This window comes from Panulirus ornatus, chromosome 73 (assembly GCF_036320965.1).
Source record: "Panulirus ornatus isolate Po-2019 chromosome 73, ASM3632096v1, whole genome shotgun sequence".
Lineage (NCBI taxonomy): Eukaryota > Metazoa > Arthropoda > Malacostraca > Decapoda > Palinuridae > Panulirus > Panulirus ornatus.
In genome coordinates this window covers 15,769,706-15,782,334 of record NC_092296.1, presented here as the reverse complement: position 1 = coordinate 15,782,334, position 12,629 = coordinate 15,769,706, and the positions used below count along the sequence as shown (strand labels likewise).

Sequence of the window (12,629 nt, the reverse complement as noted above, 5' to 3'; positions counted from 1 at the left end):
AGATTCATAAATGCTACATACAAATCCATTTGCTTTTCTAAGTATTTCTCACATACATTCTTCAAAGCAAACACCTGATCCACACATCCTCTACCACCTCTGAAAGCACACTGCTCTTCCCCAATCTGATGCTCTGTACATGCCTTCACCCTCTCAATCAATACCCTCCCATATAATTTACCAAGAATACTCAACAAACTTATACCTCTGTAATTTGAGCACTCACTCTTATCCCCTTTGCCTTTGTACAATGGCACTATGCACGCATTCTGCCAATCCTCAGGCACCTCACCATGAGTCATACATACATTAAATAACCTTACCAACCAGTCAATAATACAGTCTCCCCGTTTTTTAATAAATTCCACTGCAATACCATCCAAACCTGCTGCCTTGCCGGCTTTCATCTTCCGCAAAGCTTTTACTACCTCTTCTCTGTTTACCAAATCATTTTCCCTAACCCTCTCACTTTGCACACCACCTCGACCAAAACACCCTATATCTGCCACTCTATCATCAAACACATTCAACAAATCTTCAAAATACTCACTCCATCTCCTTCTCACATCACCACTGCTTGTTATCACCTCCCCATTTGCGCCCTTCACTGAAGTTCCCATTTGCTCCCTTGTCTTACGCACTTTATTTACCTCCTTCCAGAACATCTTTTTATTCTCCCTAAAATTTAATGATACTCTCTCACCCCAACTCTCATTTGCCCTCTTTTTCACCTCTTGCACCTTTCTCTTGACCTCCTGTCTCTTTCTTTTATACATCTCCCACTCAATTGCATTTTTTCCCTGCAAAAATCGTCCAAATGCCTCTCTCTTCTCTTTCACTAATAATCTTACTTCTTCATCCCACCACTCACTACCCTTTCTAATCAACCCACCTCCCACTCTTCTCATGCCACAAGCATCTTTTGCGCAATCCATCACTGATTCTCTAAATACATACCATTCCTCCCCCACTCCCCTTACTTCAATTGTTCTCACCTTTTTCCATTCTGTACTCAGTCTCTCCTGGTACTTCCTCACACAAGTCTCCTTCCCAAGCTCACTTACTCTCACCACCCTCTTCACCCCAACATTCACTCTTCTTTTCTGAAAACCCATACAAATCTTCACCTTAACCTCCACAAGATAATGATCAGACATCCCTCCAGTTGCACCTCTCAGCACATTAACATCCAAAAGTCTCTCTTTCGCACGCCTGTCAATTAACACGTAATCCAATAAATCTCTCTGGCCATCTCTCCTACTTACATACGTATACTTATGTATATCTCGCTTTTTAAACCAGGTATTCCCAATCACCAGTCCTTTTTCAGCACATAAATCTACAAGCTCTTCACCATTTCCATTTACAACACTGAACACCCCATGTAAACCAATTATTCCCTCAACTGCCACATTACTCACCTTTGCATTCAAATCACCCATCACTATAACCCGGTCTTGTGCATCAAAACCACTAACACACTCATTCAGCTGCTCCCAAAACACTTGCCTCTCATGATCTTTCTTCTCATGCCCAGGTGCATATGCACCAATAATCACCCATCTCTCTCCATCAACTTTCAGTTTTACCCATATTAATTGAGAATTTACTTTCTTACATTCTATCACATATTCCCACAACTCCTGTTTCAGGAGTACTGCTACTCCTTCCCTTGCTCTTGTCCTCTCACTAACCCCTGACTTTACTCCCAAGACATTCCCAAACCACTCTTCCCCTTTACCCTTGAGCTTCATTCACTCAGAGCCAAAACATCCAGGTTCCTTTCCTCAAACACACTACCTATCTCTCCTTTTTTCACATCTTGGTTACATCCACACCCATTCACCCTCTCAATCAATACCCTCCCATATAGTTTCCAAGGAATACTCAACAAATTTATACCTCTGTAATTTGAGCACTCACCTTTATCCCCTTTGCCTTTGTATAATGGCACTATGCATGCATTTCCGCCAATCCTCAAGCACCTCACCATGAGTCATACATACATTAAATATCCTTACCAACCAGTTAACAACACAGTCAAATTTTAACAAATTCCACTGCAATACCATCCAAACCCACTGCCTTGCCAGCTTTCATCTTACGCAAAGCTTTTACTACCTCTTCTCTGTTTACCAAATCATTCTCCCTACCCCTCTCACTTCGCAAACCACCTCAACCAAAACACCCTATATCTGCCACTCTATCATCAAACACATTCAACAAACCTTAAAAATACTCACTCCATCTCTTTCTCACATCACCACTACTTGTTATCACCTCCCCATTAGCCCCCTTCACCAATGTTCCCATTCGTTCTCTTGACTTAAGCACTTTATTTACCTCCTTCCAAAACATCTTTTTATCCTCCCTAAAATTTAATGATATTCTCTAACCCAACTCTCATTTGCCCTCTTTTTCACCTCTTGCACCTTTCTCTTGACCTCCTGCCTCTTTATTCTATACATCTTCCAGTCATTGGCATTATTTCCCTGCAAATATCATCCAAATGCCTCTCTCTTCTCTTTCACTGATAATCTTACTTCTTCATCCCACCACTCACTACCCTATCTAATCAACCCACCTCCCACTCTTCTCATGCCACAAGCATCTTTTGTGCAAGCCATCACTGCTTCCCTAAATCATCCCATTCCTCCCCTACTCCCCATATGTCCTTTGCTCTCATCATTTTCCATTCTGCAATCAAGTCTCTCCTGGTACTTCCTCACACAAGTCTCCTTCCCAAGCTCACTTACTCTCACCACTGTCTTCACCCCAACATTCTCTCTTCTTTTCTGAAAACCTCTACAAATCTTCACCTTCACCTCCACAAGATAATGATCACACATCCCTCCAGTTGCATCTCTAAGCACATTAACATCCAAAAGTCTCTCTTTCATGCGCCTATCAATTAACACATAATCCAATAACACTCTCTGTCCATCTCTTCTACTTACATACAAATACTTATGTATATCTCTCTTCTTAAACCAGGTATTCCCAATCATCAGTCCTTTTTCAGCACACAAATCTACAAGCTCTTCCTTAAAATAGTTTCAAATTATAAAAACAGATTTGTATTTCTATCAGATACTGAAGACCGCCTGACTGAAACAAATTCACAAACCTAAATTCTGTGACAAAAGATCAGGACATACAAAACAGTTATCCAACATTGTAGACCAGCCTGATTGCTGTAATTAAGCAAATGAGAGTATGATAGTGCAAAATCATGTAAATCTAGATAAGCAAATTTCACTACACATATGAATACCACACATTTACTTTTGGAAAAGGAAGAAAGGTCAAGCATCTTTGGGAATATTCTTTTTTATGATGCTGATGTCACCATCATCCCTTATCCCTACTATCGTCACCAATTTTGCAAAAAATTTTAAAATTTAAAATCAAGGGCTTCTCTAGCATTGCTGACCATGAGTTATGCAAGGGCCCACCTTGGTTTGAATCCTGGGCATGTCAGTCAGTTTGCAGCCAACCTAGCTCATCTTCTTGGGAACAGTTGATAAGTGGACACTTGAATTAGAGTAAGTGCACATACCACAGGGATGTTTGATGTCACCAAGACTGTTTAATCTCTAAATGGATGGAGTTGTTAAGGCAGTGAATGCATAATGGGCATATGAAGCGTTAAGCATTCACAGGGAAACTTAGGAAAGTTCTGCAGCCTTAGCAGTGGATATGGAGTTCGGGTTTCAGAGCATTATAAATGACAACTAAAAAGTGGATACGAACAAATGAGGAAAGATGAATTTCCAGCCCTTGCTTTAATCCCACTTAACTGCCTTCTAAAAGAAGGTTAGAAAAAATCTGTCCAGCTACTTCCTCTGTTCTATACAGAAATGGAGAATTTCCAGTCCCACTGTGCTTCTTCTCTACTTAAGTCACCTTCTATGACATTTAACAGTAATTCTCTTTCTCTTAAATCTCCAAGGATATGATTACAAGATACACCTTTAAACAGCAGTATTGATATTTCCTTACTTGTATGGGGAGAAGCTGAGCTGTTCCAGAAGCTGGCACCTTCACAAGAGTGCCAGGCTTAGGAACCACAGATGAGGGTCGTCCAGCACCTCCCCTGCTGCCTGTCAAAGAAGAAGGATATTGTATAAGATTTAAGTTAAAGCTATGGTAGTATACACGTCTTCAATGATAAATCACAAAATGACCAGTGCTGTGCACTGCTTTCGATAAACTTTCTGAAAATCAGTTACGTAAAAACAACAAATGATCAATATAAAATTGTAAAGAATGGTTACTGTTGCACGTACTTCAACCCGTTATTCATTTGTACCAAATGTGCTACAGAGATTTAAAAGTATTTTGATTATATTTCTTCCACTTTCAGCTGAAACACTTATCTGCTGTTAACATTCATCCACGAAATGATCCTAAGGCTAATGTCTCTAAGGTAACACGATCTCTGAGGTAACAGATTTTAGTGTCAAGTGATGAGTCATCAACAACTAAGGTAACACGATCCTAAGGCTAATATCTCTGAGGTAACGGATTTTAGTGTCCAAGTGATGAGTCATCAACAAGACGATATACTGAAAATAGAAAATATAATATCAATACCAATTACAGTGCAACCTCAAATACTTCCACATCGGAAAGCCCAAAACTTCATTAGATTCATTATATCTTATCACACTTGATCGCATTTTCCCGCATCAGCGAGGCAGACAGTATGAATTATGTATATGTGTATATGTCTGTGTGTGTACATATATGTATACGTTGAGATGTGTAGGTATGTATATTGGTATGTGTGGACATGTATGTATATGCACACACAGAGTTGATAGAGATGCTCTGTGGAAGGTATTAAGAATAAATGGTGTCTCCCAGGGAGGCAAGTTGTTCGAAGCAGTGAAAAGTTTTTATTGAGGATGTAAGGCATGTGTACATGTAGGAAGAGAGAAAGTGAATGGTTCACTCCAATCATATGTTTACCAAATGGCGTCCTAGCTTCGTCTCTTTGATGTATATCAACTGACTTATATTTCTCTCTTGTGTCTCCCCTGACGATGTAATTATTACACGAAAGTGCACTTGGGAACCTTATCGTGTTTCATTTTTCCCCGTGCACTCATAGGAATATATATATATATATATATATATATATATATATATATATATATATATATATATATATATTTTTTTTTTTCAAACTATTTGCCATTTCCCGCATTAGCGAGGTAGCGCTTAGAACAGAGGACTGGGCCCCTGAGGGAACATCCTCACCCGGCCCCCCCCGCTGTTCCTCCCTTTGCAAAATTAAAAAAAACGAGAGGGGAGGATTTCCAGCCACCCGCTCCCTCCCCTTTTAGTCGCCTTCTACGACACGCAGGGAATACGTGGGAAGTATTCTTTCTCCCCTATCCCCTATTCTAAAATGGGAAACAGAAGAAGGAGTCACGCGGGGAGTGCTCATCCTCCGCGAAGGCTCAGATTGGGGTGCCTAAATGTGTGTGGATGTAACCAAGATGTGAAAAAAGGAGAGATAGGTAGTATGCTTGAGGAAAGGAACCTGGATATTTTGGCTCTGAGTGAAACGAAGCTCAAGGGTAAAGGGGAAGAGTGGTTTGGGAAGGTCTTGGGAGTAAAGTCAGGGGTTAGTGAGAAGACAAGAGCAAGGGAAGGAGTAGCAATACTCCTGAAACAGGAGTTGTGGGAGTATGTGATAGAATGTAAGAAAGTAAATTCTCGATTAATATGGGTAAAACTGAAAGTTGATGGAGAGAGATGGGTGATTATTGGTGCATATGCACCTGGGCATGAGAAGAAAGATCATGAGAGGCAAGTGTTTTGGGAGCAGCTAAATGAGTGTGTTAGTGGTTTTGATGCACGAGACCGGGTTATAGTGATGGGTGATTTGAATGCAAAGGTGAGTAATGTGGCAGTTGAGGGAATAATTGGTATACATGGGGTGTTCAGTGTTGTAAATGGAAATGGTGAAGAGCTTGTAGATTTATGTGCTGAAAAAGGACTGATGATTGGGAATACCTGGTTTAAAAAGCGAGATATACATAAGTATACTTATGTAAGTGAAGAGGGTGGTGAGAGTAAGTGAGCTTGGGAAGGAGACTTGTGTGAGGAAGTACCAGGAGAGACTGAGTACAGAATGGAAAAAGGTGAGAACAATGGAAGTAAGGGGAGTGGGGGAGGAATGGGGTGTATTTAGGGAATCAGTGATGGATTGCACAAAAGATGCTTGTGGCATGAGAAGAGTGGGAGGTGGGTTGATTAGAAAGGATAGTGAGTGGTGGGATGAAGAAGTAAGAGTATTAGTGAAAGAGAAGAGAGAGGCATTTGGACGATTTTTGCAGGGAAAAAATGCAATTGAGTGGGAGACGTATAAAAGAAAGAGACAGGAGGTCAAGAGAAAGGTGCAAGAGGTGAAAAAAAGGGCAAATGAGAGTTGGGGTGAGAGAGCATCATTAAATTTTAGGGAGAATAAAAAGATGTTCTGGAAGGAGGTAAATAAAGTGCGTAAGACAAGGGATCAAATCGGAACTTCAGTGAAGGGCGCAAATGGGGAGGTGATGACAAGTAGTGGTGATGTGAGAAGGAGATGGAGTGAGTATTTTGAAGGTCTGTTGAATGTGTTTGATGATAGAGTAGCAGATATAGGGTGTTTTGGTCGAGGTGGTGTGCAAAGTGCGAGGGTTAGGGAAAATGATTTGCTAAACAGAGAAGAGGTAGTAAAAGCTTTGCGGAAGATGAAAGCCGGCAAGGCAGCAGGTTTGGATGGTGTTGCAGTGGAATTTATTAAAAAAGGGGGTGACTGTATTGTTGACTGGTTGGTAAGGTTATTTAATGTATGTATGACTCATGGGGATATCCCTGGGGATAGGGGGGAAAGAATACTTCCCACGTATTCCCTGCGTGTCGTAGAAGGCGACTAAAAGGGAAGGGAGCGGGGGGCTAGAAATCTTCCCCTCTCTTTTTTTTTTTTTTTCTTTTTCCAAAGGAAGGAACAGAGAAGGGGGCCGGGTGAGGATGTTTCCTCAGAGGCCCAGTCCTCTGTTCTTAACGCTACCTTGCTGAGGTGGGAAATGGCGAATAGTATGAAAGAAAGAATGACTCATGGTGAGGTGCCTGAGGATTGGCGGAATGCGTGCATAGTGCCGTTGTACAAAGGCAAAGGGGATAAGAGTGAGTGCTCAAATTACAGAGGTATAAGTTTGTTGAGTATTCCTGGCAAATTATATGGGAGGGTATTGATTGAGAGGGTGAAGGCATGTACAGAGCATCAGATTGGGGAAGAGCAGTGTGGTTTCAGAAGTGGTAGAGGATGTGTGGATCAGGTGTTTGCTTTGAAAAATGTATGTGAGAAATACTTAGAAAAGCAAATGGATTTGTATGTAGCATTTATGGATCTGGAGAAGGCATATGATAGAGTTGATAGAGATGCTCTGTGGAAGGTATTAAGAATATATGGTGTGGGAGGCAAGTTGTTAGAAGCAGTGAAAAGTTTTTATCGAGGATGTAAGGCATGTGTACGTGTAGGAAGAGAGGAAAGTGATTGGTTCTCAGTGAATGTAGGTTTGCGGCAGGGGTGTGTGATGTCTCCATGGTTGTTTAATTTGTTTATGGATGGGGTTGTTAGGGAGGTGAATGCAAGAGTTTTGGAAAGAGGGGCAAGTATGAAGTCTGTTGGGGATGAGAGAGCTTGGGAAGTGAGTCAGTTGTTGTTCGCTGATGATACAGCGCTGGTGGCTGATTCATGTGAGAAACTGTAGAAGCTGGTGACTGAGTTTGGTAAAGTGTGTGAAAGAAGAAAGTTAGAGTAAGTGTGAATAAGAGCAAGGTTATTAGGTACAGTAGGGTTGAGGGTCAAGTCAATTGGGAGGTGAGTTTGAATGGAGAAAAACTAGAGGAAGTGAAGTGTTTTAGATATCTGGGAGTGGATCTGGCAGCGGATGGAACCATGGAAGCGGAAGTGGATCATAGGGTGGGGGAGGGGGCGAAAATTCTGGGAGCCTTGAAGAATGTGTGGAAGTCGAGAACATTATCTCGGAAAGCAAAAATGGGTATGCTTGAAGGAATAGTGGTTCCAACAATGTTGTATGGTTGCCAGGCGTGGACTATGGATAGAGTTGTGCGCAGGAGGATGGATGTGCTGGAAATGAGATGTTTGAGGACAATGTGTGGTGTGAGGTGGTTTGATCGAGTAAGTAACGTAAGGGTAAGAGAGATGTGTGGAAATAAAAAGAGCGTGGTTGAGAGAGCAGAAGAGGGTGTTTTGAAATGGTTTGGTCACATGGAGAGAATGAGTGAGGAAAGATTGACCAAGAGGATATATGTGTCAGAGGTGGAGGGAATGAGGAGAAGAGGGAGACCAAATTGGAGGTGGAAAGATGGAGTGAAAAAGATTTTGTGTGATCGGGGCCTGAACATGCAGGAGGGTGAAAGGAGGGCAAGGAATAGAGTGAATTGGAGCGATGTGGTATACCGGGGTTACGTGCTGTCAGTGGATTGAATCAAGGCATGTGAAGCGTCTGGGGTAAACCATGGAAAGCTGTGTAGGTATGTATATTTGCGTGTGTGTGGACGTATGTATATACATGTGTATGGGGTGGGTTGGGCCATTTCTTTCGTCTGTTTCCTTGCGCTACCTTGCAAACGCAGGAGACAGCGGGGGAAAAAAAAAAAAAAAAAAAAAAAAAAATTATGTAAGTAGAAGAGATGGCCAGAGAGCGTTATTGGATTACATGTTAATTGACAGGCGCGCGAAAGACAGACTTTTGGATGTTAATGTGCTGAGAGGTGCAACTGGAGGGATGTCTGATCATTATCTTGTGGAGGCTAAGGTGAAGATTTGTATGGGTTTTCAGAAAAGAAGAGTGAATGTTGGGGTGAAGAGGGTGGTGAGAGTAAGTGAGCTTGGGAAGGAGACTTATGTGAGGAAGTACCAGGAGAGACTGAGTACAGAATGGAAAAAGGTGAGAACAATGGAAGTAAGGGGAGTGGGGGAGGAATGGGATGTATTTAGGGAATCAGTGATGGATTGCGCAAAAGATGCTTGTGGCATGAGAAGAGTGGGAGATGGGTTGATTAGAAAGGGTAGTGAGTGGTGGGATGAAGAAGTAAGAGTATTAGTGAAAGAGAAGAGAGAGGCATTTGGACGATTTTTGCAAGGAAAAAATGCAATTGAGTGGGAGACGTATAAAAGAAAGAGACAGGAGGTCAAGAGAAAGGTGCAAGAGGTGAAAAAAAAGGGCAAATGAGAGTTGGGGTGAGAGAGTATCATTAAATTTTAGGGAGAATAAAAAGATGTTCTAGAAGGAGGTAAATAAAGTGCGTAAGACAAGGGATCAAATGGGAACTTCAGTGAAGGGCGCAAATGGGGAGGTGATAACAAGTAGTGGTGATGTGAGAAGGAGATGGAGTGAGTATTTTGAAGGTTTGTTGAATGTGTTTGATGATAGAGTGGCAGATATAGGGTGTTTTGGTCGAGGTGGTGTGCAAAGTGAGAGGGTTAGGGAAAATGATTTGGTAAGCAGAGAAGAGGTAGTAAAAGCTTTGCGGAAGATGAAAGCCGGCAAGGCAGCAGGTTTGGATGGTATTGCAGTGGAATTTATTAAAAAAGGGGGTGACTGTATTGTTGACTGGTTGGTAAGGTTATTCAATGTATGTATGACTCATGGTGAGGTGCCTCAGGATTGGCGGAATGCGTGCATAGTGCCATTGTACAAAGGCAAAGGGGATAAGAGTGAGTGTTCAAATTACAGAGGTATAAGTTTGTTGAGTATTCCTGGTAAATTATATGGGAGGGTATTGATTGAGAGGGTGAAGGCATGTACAGAGCATCAAATTGGGGAAGAGCAGTGTGGTTTCAGAAGTGGTAGAGGATGTGTGGATCAGGTGTTTGCTTTGAAGAATGTATGTGAGAAATACTTAGAAAAGCAAATGGATTTGTATGTAGCATTTATGGATCTGGAGAAGGCATATGATAGAGTTGATAGAGATGCTCTGTGGAAGGTATTAAGAATATATGGTGTGGGAGGCAAGTTGTTAGAAGCAGTGAAAAGTTTTTATCGAGGATGTAAGGCATGTGTACATGTAGGAAGAGAGGAAAGTGATTGGTTCTCAGTGAATGTAGGTTTGCGGCAGGGGTGTGTGATGTCTCCATGGTTGTTTAATTTGTTTATGGATGGGGTTGTTAGGGAGGTGAATGCAAGAGTTTTGGAAAGAGGGGCAAGTATGAAGTCTGTTGAGGATGAGAGAGCTTGGGAAGTGAGTCAGTTGTTGTTCGCTGATGATACAGCGCTGGTGGCTGATTCATGTGAGAAACTGCAGAAGCTGGTGACTAAGTTTGGTAAAGTGTGTGAAAGAAGAAAGTTAAGAGTAAATGTGAATAAGAGCAAGGTTATTAGGTACAGTAGGGTTGAGGGTCAAGTCAATTGGGAGGTAAGTTTGAATGGAGAAAAACTGGAGGAAGTAAAGTGTTTTAGATATCTGGGAGTGGATCTGGCAGCGGATGGAACCATGGAAGCGGAAGTGGATCATAGGGTGGGGGAGGCGGCGAAAATCCTGGGAGCCTTGAAGAATGTGTGGAAGTCGAGAACATTATCTTGGAAAGCAAAAATGGGTATGTTTGAAGGAATAGTGGTTCCAACAATGTTGTATGGTTGCCAGGCGTGGGCTATGGATAGAGTTGTGCGCAGGAGGATGGATGTGCTGGAAATGAGATGTTTGAGGACAATATGTGGTGTGAGGTGGGTTGATCGAGTAAGTAACGTAAGGGTAAGAGAGATGTGTGGAAATAAAAAGAGCTTGGTTGAGAGAGAAGAGGAGGGTGTTTTTTGAAATGGTTTGGGCACATGGAGAGAATGAGTGAGGAAAGATTGACCAAGAGGATATATGTGTCGGAGGTGGAGGGAACGAGGAGAAGTGGGAGACCAAATTGGAGGTGGAAAGATGGAGTGAAAAAGGTTTTGTGTGATCAGGGCCTGAACATGCAGGAGGGTGAAAGGAGGGCAAGGAATAGAGTGAATTGGATCGATGTGGTATACCGGGGTTGACATGCTGTCAGTGGATTGAATCAGGGCATGTGAAGTGTCTGGGGTAAACCATGGAAAGCTGTGTAGGTATGTATATTTGCGTGTGTGGACGTATGTATATACATGTGTATGGGGGTGGGTTGGGCCATTTCTTTCGTCTGTTTCCTAGCGCTACCTCACAAACGCGGGAAGCAGCGACAAAAAAAAAAAAAAAAAATATATATATATATATATATATATATATATATATATATATATATATATTATTTTTATTTTATTATACTTTGTTGCTGTCTCCCGCGTTTGCGAGGTAGCGCAAGGAAACAGATGAAAGAAATGGCCCAACCCCCCCCCCCCATACACATGTATATACATACGTCCACACACGCAAATATACATACCTACACAGTTTTCCATGGTTTACCCCAGTCGCTTCACATGCCTTGATTCAATCCACTGACAGCACGTCAACCCCGGTATACCACATCGCTCCAATTCACTCTATTCCTTGCCCTCCTTTCACCCTCCTGCATGTTCAGGCCCCGATCACACAAAATCTTTTTCACTCCATCTTTCCACCTCCAATTTGGTCTCCCTCTTCTCCTCGTTCCCTCCACCTCCGACACATATATCCTCTTGGTCAATCTTTCCTCACTCATTCTCTCCATGTGCCCAAACCACTTCAAAACACCCTCTTCTGCTCTCTCAACCACGCTCTTTTTATTTCCACACATCTCTCTTACCCTTACGTTACTCACTCGATCTAACCACCTTTGCGGAAGATGAAAGCCGGCAAGGCAGCAGGTTTGGATGGTATTGCGGTGGAATTTATTAAAAAAGGGGGTGACTGTATTGTTGACTGGTTGGTAAGGTTATTTAATGTATGTATGACTCATGGTGAAGTGCCTGAGGATTGGCGGAATGCGTGCATAGTGCCATTGTACAAAGGCAAAGGGGATAAGAGTGAGTGCTCAAATTACAGAGGTATAAGTTTATTGAGTATTCCTGGTAAATTATATGGGAGGGTATTGATTGAGAGGGTGAAGGCATGTACAGAGCATCAGATTGGGGAAGAGCAGTGTGGTTTCAGAAGTGGTAGAGGATGTGTGGATCAGGTGTTTGCTTTGAAGAATGTATGTAAGAAATACTTAGAAAAGCAAATGGATTTGTATGTAGCATTTATGGATCTGCAGAAGGCATATGATAGAGTTGATAGAGATGCTTTGTGGAAGGTATTAAGAATATATGGTGTGGAAGGAAAGTTGTTAGAAGCAGTGAAAAGTTTTTATCGAGGATGTAAGGCATGTGTATGTGTAGGAAGAGAGGAAAGTGACTGGTTCTCAGTGAATGTAGGTTTGCGGCAGGGGTGTGTGATGTCTCCATGGTTGTTTAATTTGTTTATGGATGGGGTTGTTAGGGAGGTAAATGCAAGAGTTTTGGATATATATATATATATATATATATATATATATATTTTTCTTTTTATACTTTGTCGCTGTCTCCCGTGTTTGCGAGGTAGCGCAAGGAAACAGACGAAAGAAATGGCCCAACCCCCCCCCCATACACATGTATATACATACGTCCACACACGCAAATATA

At 42.0% G+C, this 12,629-nt stretch overlaps 1 protein-coding gene across 1 annotated transcript in view; it reads right to left on the bottom strand.

The window, feature by feature from the left end:
- LOC139748290 (uncharacterized) overlaps nucleotides 1-12,629 on the bottom strand; it is a 165,844-nt gene that overhangs the window by 18,756 nt on the left and 134,459 nt on the right. Inside the window, exon 9 of the mRNA XM_071661277.1 lies at nucleotides 4,003-4,103. Within this exon, the coding sequence (XP_071517378.1) occupies nucleotides 4,003-4,103 (101 nt within the window). The remainder of the gene's footprint in view (nucleotides 1-4,002; nucleotides 4,104-12,629) is intronic.